At 38.8% G+C, this 17,003-nt stretch overlaps 1 protein-coding gene across 1 annotated transcript; it reads left to right on the forward strand.

Moving 5' to 3' along the window:
• Nucleotides 1-14,140: 14,140 nt before the first annotated feature.
• Nucleotides 14,141-14,563, forward strand: LOC148703412 (uncharacterized). Its single transcript, XM_088722965.1, has one exon. The coding sequence runs from the start codon at nt 14,141-14,143 to the stop codon at nt 14,561-14,563; it is 423 nt and encodes a 140-aa protein (XP_088579091.1).
• Nucleotides 14,564-17,003: the final 2,440 nt, after the last annotated feature.

Here is a 17,003-nt window from a genome sequence, read left to right on the forward strand (position 1 = left end):
GATTCATCGCCAGCTTCAAAGGATGGGGGTGATCTATATATAAAGGGGGAAGAGCTCTGTTCGAAAAGGGAGGGTGGCCATCAGCTGAAAGGACGAGAAGAAAAACCAAGAAGAACAGGGGATGCTCTGTTCTTGGAAAGAAGAAAAAAAAAATTGTCCATCGGGTTACTTGTTCCTTTTATTTCTTTTTTTTTATTTTATTTTCTTGTAATCAATTTTTTTTTTATAAAATCTATCAATTTTCTTTTATGCAATCCATGTTCCAGGTTCAGTTTAATTTTTGCTTTATATACAATCTATTAATTTTTTTTTATGCAATCCGTGCTCTAGGTTTAGTTTAATCTCTGCAGTTTATTTTATGGGTTCTGGAATTCTTAGTTTTTAAGATAACTCCGAAATTTTTCTTTGCTGTTCGATTTACGGTTTTCATTTATATTCTGTCTTCAGAAATCGACCCCTACTCTGTATTAGATTTCAATTGCAAAATTTTCTCTCTTCCCTTTGTTTATTTTTGAATAGAAAACCAGCTCTGGTTGGTTAGATTTTAATTGAATATCCTAAAGAAATTATTTTTTTTAAAAAAAGAAAAATATATATATTGCCATTAATCTTAATAGAGTTTATATTCTTTATTTGTGTACTCCAATCGCCTCCCTATGGATCGACCTCCTACAACCACTATTCATCGAATAGAGGATAGTAAGAGTAAAAAAAATAATATTTGTTTGTTGGTTAAGATTTTGACAACGACACCCTTTTTAAGTCATCCTTAGGTCACTAAAAGAAAGGCGACAACAAATTTTGGCGCTGTTGCCGGGGAGGCAAGGCGAGTCACAAGGAAGATTCAGCGAACGCCACTAAGATCAGGTGTGAAATTTTCAATTCTAGCCTTGTTTTATTTTCATAGATTATTTTAATCTTCCTTATTTAATTCTTCCTAGATTAAAGTTAAAATTAAAAAAAAATAATTTAATTAAAAAATTGTTAGTAATTGATAGGGTGCAATCCTTCGAGGTTATCATACCTCTATTGGGGCTCCTCACGGAGTAATCTCCAGAGCTTATTCAACGAGCATTCGGAAATTAACTGATGCATAAGGATTAGTTTTTAGTTTACATTCAAGTTATTCTTATATAAAAATTTAAATAAACCAAAAAAAATATAAAATTAAAAAAATAAAAAAATAAATATATAAATAAAAAAAATTTGCTTGATCATTTAATTAAAGAAATTTAATGTCATGCCATAAAACTTAAAAAAAAAAATTAATTGTTGCATGTAGTGTAAAGCATTTGCATAAAATATTCTAAGGGCAGACCCCACTAAAAAGATAAGGTCGGGATTTCATCACTCGTTCATAGCCCAAAAATCATCATAGTGCATAATTATCCTAAGCCTAATCATATTAAAAGTAATTAGACATTGGCCTTAGGGTTTTCGAGCTCAATAGGCTCTTAAAAGGAAACGACTGAAGGCCACTCCAGTGAGAACTTTAGTAATTAGTGATGTCTAGGCAAGTTTTATAATAGTGAAAACTGTTACGGGAATTGTGGTACTTAAATGAGCCTAGTGCACCACCATACATCCTGGGACTTACCTAGTCACTAGTTACTAGATCTTCTTAACTGGTAAGCTCAAGTTTAATCTGAAAGGGAGATTAGGAGCTGTCTAATCTAGGAGAGAATTTTAGAAATTTTTACCTAATAATTCTCCACGCAACTAGATTTAAGAAGCTATTAAACCTCACTTAATTCTGAGACTAATAGAGTCAAATTGTTGTGTGGTGTTGGTTGTGGTCATCTGTATCTAGCCCTTCTTTTTTCTTAGGATCTCGTTCATTTTAGGAGTCAAATCTAATGAATTGTTGATAATGTATGCATGGTAAAAGATCATTAAGGGGTAAGTTAACACCATTTGATCATGAGATTGACAGAACCTTTCATCACAACCGGCGAACTGTAAGCCAACCGTCAATCTCTACAATGGGTGAACATATTAGAACTTTGAATGAGTTGTTCGCACCCGCATCTGCTAGTCCCCCTACTTGCATAGTGTTACCAATTAATAATGCAGCCCAATTCGAGATTCGGGCTGCAACAATAAACTTGTTACCCAAATTTCATGGGTTTGAGAGTGAACAACCGTATATTCATCTAAACAAATTTTTGACAATCTGTCAAACGTTCAGAAATCAAAACTTAGATGAAGAAGGTATTAAATTAAGGTTGTTTCCCATGACTTTAAAGGATCGTGCTGCTGCATGGCTGTATTCTCTTGCTTCAAATTCTATCACATCATGGGAACAACTATCTAGGAAGTTTATGGCTAAGTTTTATCCTATGGTAAAAACTGAAAAAATTAAGGATGCCATAAGAACTTTTAGAGGAAAATCTGAGGAGGAATTTTTCCAACTTTGGGAAAGATTCCATGATCTTTTGGTCAAGTGCCCGCACCATGGGCTTGACAAGGCTGATCTAGTACATTTCTTTTACAAAGGATTACCTCCAGCACATAGAAACATGATTGAATTCATGCATAAGGGTAGGTTCATGAACCAAATCCCTGATCAAGCCTATGAGTTCCTTGTTGACTTAGCTGAAAATGCCTAAAATTGGAGTAGCTACAGTCAGAAGGTAGATAGAGATGATTATGGGTCTAGAGAACCAAGTACTTACGGAATAAAAACAGACCCAAAACTCAAAAATGTCATGTCCAATCTGATGAATGGGGTGAACAATCTGAGCAAAAAGTTGGATGCTTTCACTGTTTCCACTAATTCGAACTCACACAAAGAGTCAAATCCCATCATGAAAGTGGAACACGAGCCACAGGGCTTATATATCTTGTATAACAGTTCTGAGCATCTAGTGGAGTGTTGTCCTAGTTTACCCAATATTAAGGCCGAGCAGGCAAATGCTCTAAATTCATATAATGCCTTTAAGAAACCCACTCCCAACTCATTCAGCCCAGTTTATCACCCTGATAATAGGTTTCACCCGAACTTCTCATACAAGCAGACTGAACCTATTCAGCATCAGGGTGGTCCACGAGGTTTTCAGAAGAATTTTCTCAGGATAGATCCACCACAGAATAACCAATCATTGGCTCCACCTATTCCTACTTATAGTGCCCCCATCCCTCAGCAATCTACATCATTGGAAGCCATGATGGCTAATATGATGAAGCAGCAACAAGACTTCATCCAACAGCAACAATAGACCAACATGGCTCAAACCCAGACTAACCAATTCCATGCGCAAGCGATTGCAAAACTTGAGGTTAGTCTGAGCCAAATAGCTAACTCTCTAAGGGATAGGAAGAGAGGTGAATTGCCCAGTCAGCTAGTGCCTAACCCTAGTAGGCAACAGAATCAAGGGCCGAGAGGCCAGTTTCAAATTGATTCAAATGAAAACCCAACCCATGAGTCCAGGCAATTACCACTTTATGGTCTGGCAAACAAGTGGACAACAAGGTCCAACTTCCTGTACAAGAAAAAGAAGAAAAGCATGAACCGAACCCCACTCAGAAAAAGGGGCAAGAGCAGGAAACCCAAGGAATAGAGGAGAAACCAATAGAGACATACACACCCAAGGCTCCCTTTTATAGTAGACTACAAGACTCTAAGAAAAAATCTCAGTATGATGAAATCATGGAGGTTTTTAAAAATGTTCAAAGAGATTTACCCTTCCTAGATGCCATCAAACAGATCCCCTCCAATACAAAATTTTTAAAAGACCTCACCACGGTGAAAAGAAAACCAGTATTCCTAGGCAAGCTGTGATGGCGGCACAAGCCTCATCTCTCATTCAACAACAGATTGCCCCAAAATACAAGAACCTGGTTGCTCCACCGTTGAAATTAAAATAGGAGAAACCATCATTCAGAGAGCCCTTCTAGATTTAGGAGCTAGTGTAAACTTGTTACCCTATTCTGTGTACACAGAGTTGGGTTTGGGGGAATTAAAACCCACCAATATCACTCTCTCGTTGGCAGATAGGACTATAAAGTACCCCAAAGGAATTGTAGAGGATGTAATTGTAAAAGTTAATGAGTTTTACTACCCTGTGGATTTTGTAGTCCTTGAAACTGAACCAGTAAAAAATTCAGAAAGTTACATCCCGGTGATCCTAGGTAGACTATTTTTGGCCACTTCAAATGCTGTAATCAGTTGCCGAAATGGAATAATGACTCTAGCCTTTGGGAACATGACTTTCCAGCTCAATGTTTTTTACAGTAGTAGTCAGTCAACTGAGATGGACGATTTGGAAGAAATTCACATGATTGAGAACATAATTAGCAGTTCTTTTGAAGAGTCAAGTTATTCTGATCCATTAGAAAGATGTTTGGCTAATTTCGGTCAAGATTGTGAATCAAGTCAGAAGATTAATGCATTATTAGATTCCATTACTATGATCGATACTAGCAGATGGGCTACCAAGTTCGAACCATTGCCTATTTTGGAATCTCAGCTAGTGCCATCCAATGTCAAACCTCCCCAGCTAGAACTTAAAGACCTTCCCGAAAACTTAAAGTATGCATTTCTTGGAGACAACAAGACCTTACCTATTATAATTGCATCGAATCTGACTAAAGAATAGAAAGAGAAGTTGTTAAGTATCCTACGGAAGAATCAGAAAGCTATCGGTTGGTCTATAGCTGATATCAAGGGGATTAGTCCTTCTGTGGTCCAACATAAGATCCATCAAGATGAGGATGCAAAAATCTCTAGAGAACCACAAAGGCGACTTAAATCGGTCATGAAGAACGTAGTTCGAGCCGAGGTCATCAAGCTTTTAGATGCAGGGATTATATATATCATATTTCTGATAGTCAGTGGGTAAGCCCAGTTCAAGTCGTACCCAAGAAGTCTGGCATCACTGTAGTAAAAAATGATCACAATGAATTAGTTCCTACTCGAATCCAAACGGGATGGTGAGTATGCATTGACTATAGGAAGCTTAATGCCATGACTAGAAAAGACCATTTTCCTCTACCCTTCATCGATCAAATGTTAGAACGTCTAGCTGGCCACTCTCATTACTGTTTCCTTGATGGTTATTCTGGATATAACCAAGTCCCTATTGCACGTGAGGATCAAGAGAAAACCACGTTTATCTATCCTTATGGCACTTTTGCCTATCATCGCACGCCTTTTGGGCTATGCAATGCACCGGCTACATTCCAGCGGTGTATGATGAGTATTTTTTCTGACATGGTGGAGAAATTTTTAGAAGTTTTCATGGATGACTTTTCTGTATTTAGAAGTTTGCACCACTTGACACTTGTTGTAGAGCGTTGTAAAGAGAAAAACTTAGTTCTTAACTGGAAGAAGTGTCATTTTATGGTAGAATCAGGCATTGTTTTAGGACACATTGTGTCACAAAGGGGAATTGAGGTGGATAAGGTCAAAGAAGAATTAATTGCTAAATTGCCACCTCCCAAGACTGTTAGGGAAATTCGATCATTTTTAGGGCATGCGGGTTTTTAGTGCCGCTTTATCAAGGATTTTAGCAAAATATCGAAACCCTTATATGATTTGTTGGCCAAAGATGCTATTTTCAATTTTTCGCCAATTTGTGTAGCTGCTTTCGAAAAACTGAAGTCTGAATTGACTTCAGTACCCATCATAAGGTCTCCTGATTGGAGTCATCCTTTTGAAATCATGTGTGATGCATCTGATTATGCCATTGGTGCCGTCTTGGGTCAGCGAGTGAGGAAGCTTCCCTATGTTATTCATTATGCGAGCAAAACCCTGAATGACGCCCAACTCAACTATTTCACCACTGAAAAAGAATTGTTAGCGGTTGTTTTTGCTCTAGATAAATTTCGTCCCTACCTGATAGGATCTAAGGTTCTTGTTTATTCTGATCATGCCGCCCTTAAGTACCTTCTCACAAAGAAGGATGCTAAGACAAGGCTCATTTGTTGGATCCTATTGCTCCAGAAATTTGATCTCGCAATTCGAGATAAAAAGGGATCTGAAAATGTAGTAGCTGACCACTTGTCCAGACTGATTGTTGAGTCATCTGCAGAATCCTTACCTGTATCTGAAATTTTTTCTGATGAACAACTAATGATGATATCCCATACCAATGTTCCATGGTATGCTGACATAGTCAACTATCTCGTTACTGAACAAATGCCCAGCTCTTAGACCAAGCAAGAGAAATTTCGCTTCCTAGCTCATGTGAAGTGGTATTTTTGGGATGAACCATATTTATTCAAATACTGTCCTGATCAGATCATCCGATGGTGCATTCCTGAATACGAACAAAGGAAAGTCCTTTCCTTTTATCATGACCATGCTTGTGGTGGTCATTTCAGCGGTAAAAAGACAGCTGCAAAGGTTTTGTAGTGCGGATTCTATTGGCCCACACTATTCCATGACTCATACAAGTATTGTAAAACATGTGATCGATGTCAAAGACTAGGAAAAATTTCAAGAAAAAATGGATGCCCCTGAACCCAATCTTAATTGTAAAAAATTTTGATGTTTGGGGTATTGATTTTATAGGTCCTTTTCCTATATCATTTGGGCACCAGTACATACTCCTTGCTGTTGACTATGTGTCCAAGTGGATTGAGGCTATCGTGTGTAAGACCAATGATCACAAAGTGGTGATCAAGTTTCTTAAAGAGTCTATCTTCGCTCGCTTTGGCACCCCTCGTGCTATCATTAGTGATGGGGGAAAACACTTTTGCAATAGAATTTTTAAAGCCCCTGCTAGGAAGTACAACATCACCCACAAGGTCGGTACACCGTATCATCCACAAACGAGTGGACAAGTTGAGATTTCTAACCGAGAAATCAAGACCATCCTTGAGAAAACTGTCAATCCATCTCGAAAGGATTGGTCCTTTAGGTTAACAGATGCATTGTGGGCATATCGTACGGCCTACAAAATACCAATTGGAATGTCCCCATATAGGATTGTCTATGGCAAGGCTTGCCACTTACCTGTCGAATTAGAACACAAGGCCTATTGGGCAATCAAACGCCTAAATTTCGATCTCGACAAGGCGGGAGAGCATAGAAAGCTTCAGCTCGATAAGCTTGAAGAAATTAGGAACGATGCTTACTAGTGTGTTAAGAAGTACAAGGATCGCATGAAGGTCATGCATGATAAAATGATTACTCGTAAAGAGTTTCACCAAGGACAATAAGTTCTTTTATATGATTCTCGATTACATCTATTTCCTGGGAAACTTAAATCTCGCTCGACTGGCCCATACACGGTAGAGAAAGTGCATCCGCATGGTGCAGTAGTGATATGCAATACCAAGGATGGTAGGTCCTTTCAAGTCAATGGACATTGTTTAAAACCATACCTTGAGTATCTGAGTCCAGAAGTCGAGGAAACACTTCTGACCGATCCTGTCTATCATGAATGAATTAGAATAGTCTGGCTGAAGACATAAAACTTAGCGCTCTTGGGAGGCAACCCAACATGTAAAGATTAAAATTATTATTAATAAGTTACTAACATGCAGGTTTGGGGGTATTTTTTCCTATCTTCAAGTTATCAAAATCCAATATCAAGTCAACTAGGACAATATCAGGTAATATCTTCTCTGCCCTATTATTATTTTAATTTTCTCAACATTGAGGACAATGTTGAATTTAGGTATGGGGGTGAGAATATTTTTGATTTTTCTATCTTTCATGCAAAAAAAAAAGGATTTCAAATTTTTAACTCAAATTCTAATCTTTTTGGCTGTATAAACTAGGAATTGCTTTGACAATAGCTTTGAGTTAAGAAATATGATAGCAGTTCTAGCTTGAGTTTTCGTCCCACCTATCTCCTGCTAACATGATAGAAAATGATTTAGCACCTACACGTAAGCACATGAATAGTGGGGTATGTAAACTTGCAGCTAATATGAATACTTTTAATCTTCTGGATAATTTAAAGTTATATGTGTGATGAACACCCTATTAAAAAAAAAGAAAAAAAGAAGAAGAAAATAAAACGAGTTTATTTTAAGTCTTCTCACTGAGTAACCGGGCCTCTTGCCTGGCAAGCAGCGAGTGTTCGCGTAAAAAGGTGAGGATGACTGAGATTAAACTCTGAGTAACTAATTCAGCCTTGGAGCCTAGTTGACTTGAGTTATTAAGCCTGTTAGGGTGTCTTTACATCTAGTGCTTTGAGCCATCTGGATCGGGAGTCATTGGCCTAACACTCGCTACATGGGTTAGCTAGAAAGCTTAATAAGGCTAGATATTGCACAAGTCATTCTTCTTAGCATTCAGTCTGATTAAAAGTTAAATCTTGGGTGTTCATTACCATTTAACTCTAGAAAGGTTTGAAAATTAGAATGATCACGTTGAAAGTAAGTGAAAGCCACTCATTTATATGATACTATCTTGCACCTCACTCCATTCTTGACTTGTTAGCAGATAGATGGGATGTAATGGAACTTGAGTTAGAGTCTGCTTAAATATGATAGCGATAAGTCTTTATTGTCCTTGCAATTCTAGGTTCATACAGTAATTCTTGTTCAAATTTCAAGTTAAATATTGAAAATCCCTGACTGATGAAGTTTGTGGGTAACTTAACTGCAAACCCTCACGTGACAACACTTGTCCACTAGAGTAACCTAGGGGTTTAAAGGCTTGTTGTACGTGCTAAGTGCAATCGTGATGCTCTACGAAAGTGGGTACATATCTTAGTTTTGTGTACTTAGCTTCAATAAAAAGTCATGGGTTAGACTACATCTTTTGTGCCCTCATTTTATTGTTTGCTCGTTAATTGCTAGAGACTAGCAATAAGCTAGTTAGGGGGTGTGATAAGAGCACAAAAGTGCGATCTACATATTGCTTAAACTAGTATTACTGCTAACATATAATGATAAATTCACTAATTTAATATTATATTTTTATTTGGCACAGATTATTATAAATTAAAATTAAAATGCGCAATTCGTACAGATTGCACAGGCCCAATCTTACCATTTGCCCCCGAGTGACTTCTCCTATTTTGCGATCAAATCTCCCTGCATCACGCGTCCGAGATCGAGATTCCCAGCATCCCGTACGTCCATTTGAACGAGCTCATCACAGCCTTCCGGAGTTCTCCCATGTGCAGTCCACGTGCATCTCCTCCCTTTCCAGATAGCTTCCGCACTTCACTCGGTTTCACCAAATAATGAAGGGAGCCTTTTTTTTAGATCCTCCGAAGCTCTTCATCCGGATCCATGCCTTCCTCCCAGCGATCCCATAGCGCCCTTCATCAAGGACCCGTTCCAGCCACGTCTGCTTCCTTCTCCGTTTGAGCATTCCGGGCAAGTATCCAGCACTTTCCCAACCATCCGCGTGCAACCTCCCAGCATTCCTAGATCAACGCCGCATTCTTCCGAATCAGCATCCTCCCCTCTTCCGGATTCAAGACGTCCTCCGATCCAGCACTCCCACCCTTCCGTGGTCCAAAGAAGGAATTCCACGAAGCTCCCGGAGCCCGAGCAATCACCCATGATTCATCCATCCGTGAATCACCCCCTCCACGGATCACGTCCTTCTCCCAGCCTCCTCCGCGATCCGCCCAGCCGATCCCGCAGCTTCCTCCTTTCCGAATCAGTGCCAGCATCCCGGATGACCCAATCCTCCGCCTCTTCTTCTGTCTGCGTTCAAGGAGCCATTCCAGCCGCAGCCAATCTCTTCCGTGATCAACGTCTCTAGCATCCCGTGAGATCACGCGTGAGCCCAAGCATCTAGCCGTCCCTCTCTTTCGGATTCGAGGCATTCGCCAGCTGTCCCAGCTGATCTCGCGGCCAGCTCCCATCGAACCAGCTCCCTTGATCCAGCCATTTGCGTGCAGTCCGCCTCAAGGATCATGCGTCCGTTCCCCATGGATTCATCACCGGCTTCAAAGGATGGGGGTGATCTATATATAAAGGGAGGAAGAGCTCTGTTCGAAAAGGGAGGAGGGCGGCCATCGGCTGAAAGGAGGAGAAGAAAAACCAAGAACAGGGGATGCTCTGTTCTTGGAAAGAAGAAAAAAAAAATTGTCCACCGGGTTATTTGTTCCTTTTATTTCATTTTTTTTATTTTATTTTCTTGTAATTAATTTTCTTTTTATGAAATCCATCAATTTTTTTTATGCAATCCGTGTTCCAGGTTCAGTTTAATTTTTGCTTTATATACAATCTATTAATTTTCTTTTATGCAATTCATGCTCTAGGTTTAGTTTAATCTCTGCAGTTTATTTTATGGGTTCTGGAATTCTTAGTTTTTAAGATAACTCTGAAATTTTTCTTTGCTGTTCGATTTGCGGTTTTCATTTATTCTGTCTTCAGAAATCGACCCCTACTCTGCATCAGATTTTAATTGCAAAATTTTCTTTCTTCCCTTTGTTTATTTTTGAATAGAAAACTGGCTCTGGTTGGTTAGATTTTAATCGAATATCCTGAAGAAATTGTCTAAAAAAAAGAAAAAAATATATATTGCCATGAATCTTAATAGAGTTTATATTCTTTATTTGTATGCTCCAATCGCCTCTCTGTGGATCGACCTCCTACAACCACTATTCATCGAATAAAGGATGGTAAGAGTAAAAAATAATAATATTTGTTTGTTGGTTAAGATTTTGACAACGACACCCTTTTTAAGTCATCCTCAGATCACTAAAAGAAAGCCGACAACATTAAGCAGCAACTAGAGGATTATGGCATTAAGTAATCTAAAATTCCCATAGAATGTGGTAATAATAGTGCCATAAACTTAACAAAAAAATTCTGCACAATACTCAAAATCTAAGCACATTGAGATAAGATATCATTTCATAAGAGATCATGTATTGAATGATGATATAATGCTTGAGTTTGTGAGTACTGATAGGCAACTGACTGATATCTTTACAAAACACTTGAGTAAGGATAGATTTTGTAGTCTTAGAAGAGATTTAGGAATGTTTGATCCTTTCCAATAGAATTCCCTTACTCCTATTGTTTTTCTCTTCTTATCTTGAAATTCAATTAATTTGAGCTTATATTTGACAAATCTTCTCATTTGATATCATCTAGACTCTTTTTGGAACTGATTTTGACCCAAAAAAATTAAATATCTTTGGGTGAGACAGGGCTCGAGCCGACTCGAGTAAAACTCGAGTCGCCTCGTGCTCGAGTCGTCTCGCGTAAATAGGCGAGACGTCTTGAGGTCAGAACGATGGCTTTTTAAACTAGCCGAGTCGTCTCCTATTTCATTGTGTTCTTGCTCTCAAAAAACCTAGCTCCTTCTCCCTGTGCTTATTCCCTCTTCCTTATAGTTTTTCTCTTAGTCTTTGACCCTCATTTTTTGTCCATGGTGTCTAGGAGAATTTTCTTCTCCTGTGGGAAGTGTCCCCTCGTTGCAAGTGGTTCGGAACGGAGGACTAAGGCGAGAAATGAGCCGACTCGGAAAGAGCCGATTGTTCATCCTCCTCTTAGGCTCACTGTTTCCATCTCTGAATGGTGACCACCGGTAGGAAGGTAGATTTTCACTTCCTTGAGTGAGAAGGGTTTACTCTAGATGAGAAAATAAAAGCCCTAGGGTGGGAGTACTTGTGTTCCTTGGATTTACCCACATACCCTAGTTTAATGAGAGAATTTTTTAGCTCTGTGGGTAGAGGATCAAGCGGTTTGGTTGGCATGGTTAGGGACATTACAATAACCCTAACAGAGGAATATCTAGCCAACCTATTGAGTCTCCCTAGGGAAGGTCCAGCCCCCACTACTCTTTCAGATAGAGAGGGAGCTCTTAGACTCATTCTAGCTAAGGACATTGTAAATCCCTTAGAAAAAGTCCTTGCCAACCAATTGTCAGTAGAAATGAAACTTCTTCTTAGCATAGTTGGTAGGGTCCTCTTTCCCAAGAGTGGCCGTTTTGATTTTATTTCTGAGAGGGACTTGGTAGTGATGCATTGTGTCATAGAGGGTCATCCCCTTAATTTGCCTAGGATGATGATGTCCTATATGGGGGAGGCAGCAACCAAGTCCAAGGCCAGTTTACCTTATGGGATGGTCTTCACACTTATCTTTTGGGAGTTTGGTATACCCATATCCGAGGATGAGCCCTCCCGACCTCTAAGGCATACTGACTATTATAATGATAAAACCCTTCAGAGGATGGGTTTTCTTAAGGTAAATGGCCAGTGGGTAAAGAAATATGACCGAGTAGAGGAGACTGCACCTACTAGATGTTGGGAAACCATGCATGCTGCAGAAAATCAGATCCACAGCGAAAGAAGCATGCACGATTTCATTCATCGCATGAACATATTTTAAAACCATTCGTAGATAGATTATGATTAATTACTTTAGATAAGAAAGATCTGATCTTCTTCTTGTGCGGGTAGATGTTCACCGCAATATGATGATTGTGCTTATCTTGAAAGGCTCGCTTGAAGCCGCACACGTGTCCGGCCTCTGCGGATATCCACATAAGGAAGAGAACCGATCCAAACATCTAGATCTTACCGGGGTGCTAGCTCCCTTGCAGAGATTGCTTTTGATGGCTGAAATTCTCTTGAACAATCAACTCTTGATTGCTCTCAAGAGGAAGAAGAAAGAGAGAGGGAAGAAGAGGAGGCCACGCCCAAGAGAAGGAAAGGGAGGCCGCACGCACCAAGAGAAGGAAAAAGAGAGCCATCGGCCCTTTTTATTTTTTTTTCTTTTTCTTGCGGTCCAAATTTGCCCCCAAAGCCCCTAGGGCTCCTCTCATGCATAGCCCAAAAAAAATTCAAAAATAAAAATAAATAATGAGGGGAGCACGCCCCTCCTTTTATTTTGTGCGTGAATCCTCCTCCAAGGAGAATTAGGTGGCCTAATTGAATCATGACTCAATCATGGGCTCTTGGACTCTTAATCCTTATCTAATAAGGAGTCCTATTACAGTTAGGATTCTTCATCCTTATCTAATAAGGAGTCCTATTACAATTAGGATTCTTCAATTAAGATTCCAAGTTCTAATCTAATTAGGACTCATATAATTTTAGTCCTAATCCAATTAAGACTTTAGGAATCCTACTCCAAGTAGGACTCTAATAATTTGTAGTCCTAATCTAATTAGGACTCTAGGAGTCCTACTCCAAGTAGGACTCTTGAACCTTATCGAATAAGATCAAGCCCAATTAATTAAGTCCAATTGATTCAATCAAATTGCAATCCAATTGCAATTATTCCTTCTTCAACTCACTAACTCTTAGTGGATTAAACCAATTATCAATCAAATTGATAATTATGAACTATTGTAATTCCAAATCGCAATCCAACCATCGGATCGGTCAATACCTCTAGGGCTCGTTTGGTTCGCAGGAAAAGGAGGGGGGAAAGTGTGGTCAACGGAAAAGTAATGAAATGCCTCTTGTTTGGTTGGAGTTTTCAAAGGAGAGAGATGGAAAAGTTGTATTCCCATGGGAATATGATTCCCACATTTCATGGGAAAGTCTTTCCCATGAGAAACATGGGAAAGTTACTTTCCCATGAGGTGGGAATCACTCCTTTTTTATTTTTTCCCAAAAAGACCCTTCAGCATTAAAGAAGCATTAAAGAGGCATTAAAGACCTAATTTTTATTAAGGGCATAATAGGAATTATACATAACTTTCCTAGGAAAGTGGATGGTCAACCAAACATAAGCACTTTGGAAATTTGTCACTTTCCCATGGTTAACCAAACATGCCAAAAGTACTTTCCTAGGTATCCTCTTCCTAGGAATTTGATTCCCAGGAATCATATTCCTAGGAGGGAAAATACTTCCCGCGAACCAAACGAGCCCCTAATGTGTGTGACCCCATAGGTTCTATTCTGTCTGCTAGTGAGATATAAAGGGCGAAACGGAACTAAAAGAAAAGAAACAAAACTACTAAAAGGGAACGAAACTAAAAGAAAAGAAACAGAACTATTGAATTTCAAGGACGAAACAAGAATTTCAAGAATCTAGCCCAGAAGCCAAATAATTATATAAATCACAAAAATGAGAGTGGAAAGTGTTCAAGATGTGGCGGTAATCATAAAGTTGCAAATTGTCCCGGATTACTGGTGCTTGTTTTCGATGCGAACAGAAAGGTCATAGAATCGCAGACTACCCACAAAGAAACAAGAATAGATCTACTCAGGCAATGGAAGGAAGCTAGAGGCCAAAGACTCAAAAAAGAGTATATGCGCTTATGCAGCAAGATGCACAAGCTTCTAATGCAATGGCGACAGATACTATTCCTGTATCCGACATTTATGCTTATGTATTATTTGATCTTGGTGCCATGCATTCATTCATATCCTCAAACTTCGTTAAAACACATGATATATTGTGTGAATCTATGACCACTAAGTTCTATGTTGAGACACCAGTAGGCGGTATATTGAGCATTGATGTTATATGCAAGTCATGTAAAATTAAAATAAGAGATAGAGAGTTGCCTGCGGATTTGATTGTACTTGATATGCAGGATTTTGATATCCTGAGAATAAATTGGCTTGCTACTTATCATGCATCAGTAGACTTCCAAATTCCTGGCAAACCGGAATTCAGTTTCTGTGGGAACCAGGGAACTGCCTTTCCTCATATTTTCTCGGCTTTGCAAGCTGGATGAATGTTAAGGAGAGGATGCACAGGTTATCTGGCCTCAGTAATTGATATACGAGAAGATGAACTAAAGATAGAGGATATTCCTATAGTGAATGAATTTCCGGATGGTTTTTTTGAGGAGTTATCAGGATTGCCACCGGACAAAAAAATTGAATTCACTATTGATCTTGTACCCAATTCAGGTCTGATTTCTAAAGCTCCTTATCAAATGGCCCCAGCCGAATTAAAAGAGTTGAAAGATCAGTTGCTAGATTTACTGGACAAGGAGTTTATATGACCTAGTGTGTCACCCTGGGGAGCTCCAGTGCTTTTTGTGAAAAAGAAAGATAGAAGCATGAGACTCTGCATTCACTATAGAGAATTGAATAAGGTCACCATACGGAACAAGTACCCTTTGCCCCGAAGAGATGATTTATTTGACCAATTGCAAGGTGCACAGATTTTCTCTAAGATTGATCTCCGCATAAGATATCGTCAGCTAAAGATCAATGCAGAAGATGCACCTAAAACTGCATTCAGAACTCGTTATGGACATTATGAATTCTTAGTGATACCTTTTGGATTGACAAATGCCCCAGCAGCCTTTATGGACTTAATGAACAGAATATTTAAATCCTTCCTAGATCGATTTGTGGTGGTATTCATTGATGACATCTTAATTTATTCAAAAGGAAAAGAAGAACATGAGGAACATTTGCGAAGCTTACTTCAAATTTTAAGAAATGAGAAACTCTATGTTAAATTAAAGAAGTGTGACTTTTGGTTGGATAAGATATTGTTCTTGGGGCATATCGTATCCGGAGTGGAATTTCTGTGCATCCAACAAAAGTGGAAGCTATGGTGCAATGGAACAGGCCAACTAATGTTTCTGAGGTTCATAGCTTTCTAGGAATGGCAGGTTATTACAGACAATTTATGGAAAAATTTTCCTCTATAACTGTACCTTTGACTCGCCTAACTTAAAAAGGAGTTAAGTTTGAATGGACTGAAGATTGTGAATGAGGTTTCCAGAAATTCAAAAGGCGATTAGTTACAGCGCCTATTCTTACTATATCCACAGGTGACAATGGATTCACAATCTACAGTGATACTTCAAGGAAGGGACCCGGCTATGTTTTGATGCAGCGTGGTAAGGTAGTGACCTACGCCTCCAGACAATTAAAATCTTATGAGCAAAATTATCCTACTCATGATTTGGAGTTAGCGGCTGTGATTTTTGCTTTTAAGATTTGGAGACATTATCTTTATGGAGTATGATGTGAGGTATTTACAGATCACAAGAGTTTGAAATATATATTCACCCAGAAAGAACTAAATTTGAGACAAAGAAGATGGCTAGAATTATTGAAGGACTATGATCTAACAATTAATTATCATCCTGGAAAAGCTAATGTTGTGGCAGATGCTTTAAGCAGAAATCAATAGGAAATGTGGCCACTTTGATTACTAGCCAATGACATTTTTTGGAAGATGTGAGGAAACTTGAATTAGAGATCCGAGTACATGGCTCAGGGACTCAATTGGCATATATGTAGGTTCAGGCGACACTTATAGAGAGGATTAAGACAACCCAAGGAAATGACCAGCAGTTATTGAAGATTCAGAAGTCAGTAGAAGCAGGAGATATATCTGAATTCGGGATACATGATCTCAGATTGCGCTTGACCGCAGACTCGTAGCATGGGTATTAGGATGGATCTTTGAGGTATCAGAATAGAATTTGTGTACCTATGGATTTGAAAATTAAGCAGGAAATTCTTAAAGAAGCCCATCAGTCTGGATATATAGTGCACCTAGAAGGAACCAAGATGTATAGAGATTTAAAGGAATTGTATTGGTGGAACAACATGAAAAGAGAAATTGCTTAATTCATGGCACAGTGTTTAGTATATCAGCAGATTAAAGCTGAACACCAAAGATCAGCAGGATTGCTTCAGCCTCCTAATATTCTAATATGGAAGTGGGAACAAATTTCCATGGATTTTGTAACGGGATTGCCAAAGACTCCTAGTGCTAATGATGTCGTTTGGATAATAGTGGATAGGTTAACAAAATCGGCACACTTTTTACCTATCAAAGTTAGGTTCGGCCTGGAAAGGCTAGCCAAATTATACATTAAAAAGATTTTAAGACTACATGGTATTCCAGTATCCATTGTGTCTGATCGAGATATTAGATTTGTATCACAATTTTGGAAAAGCTTGTATAAGGCTTTGGGGACTAAGTTATGTTTTAGTACAACCTTTCACCCTCAGACCGATGGTCAGTCTGAGTGGACCATTCAAATTCCAAAGGACATGTTGAGAGCTTACGTCATAGATATGAAGGGTTCTTGGGATGAGCATCTACCTTTAATAGAATTTGCATATAACAATAGTTATCAGAGTAGCATATAGATGGCGCCTTAAACCATTATACGGAAGAAAATGTCGTTTGCCAATTTG

The sequence above is a fragment of the Phoenix dactylifera genome, chromosome 5 (genome assembly GCF_051530095.1).
Source record: "Phoenix dactylifera cultivar Ajwa chromosome 5, Ajwa_hap1_PhDact_Kaust_v1.1, whole genome shotgun sequence".
Taxonomy (NCBI): Eukaryota; Viridiplantae; Streptophyta; class Magnoliopsida; order Arecales; family Arecaceae; genus Phoenix; species Phoenix dactylifera.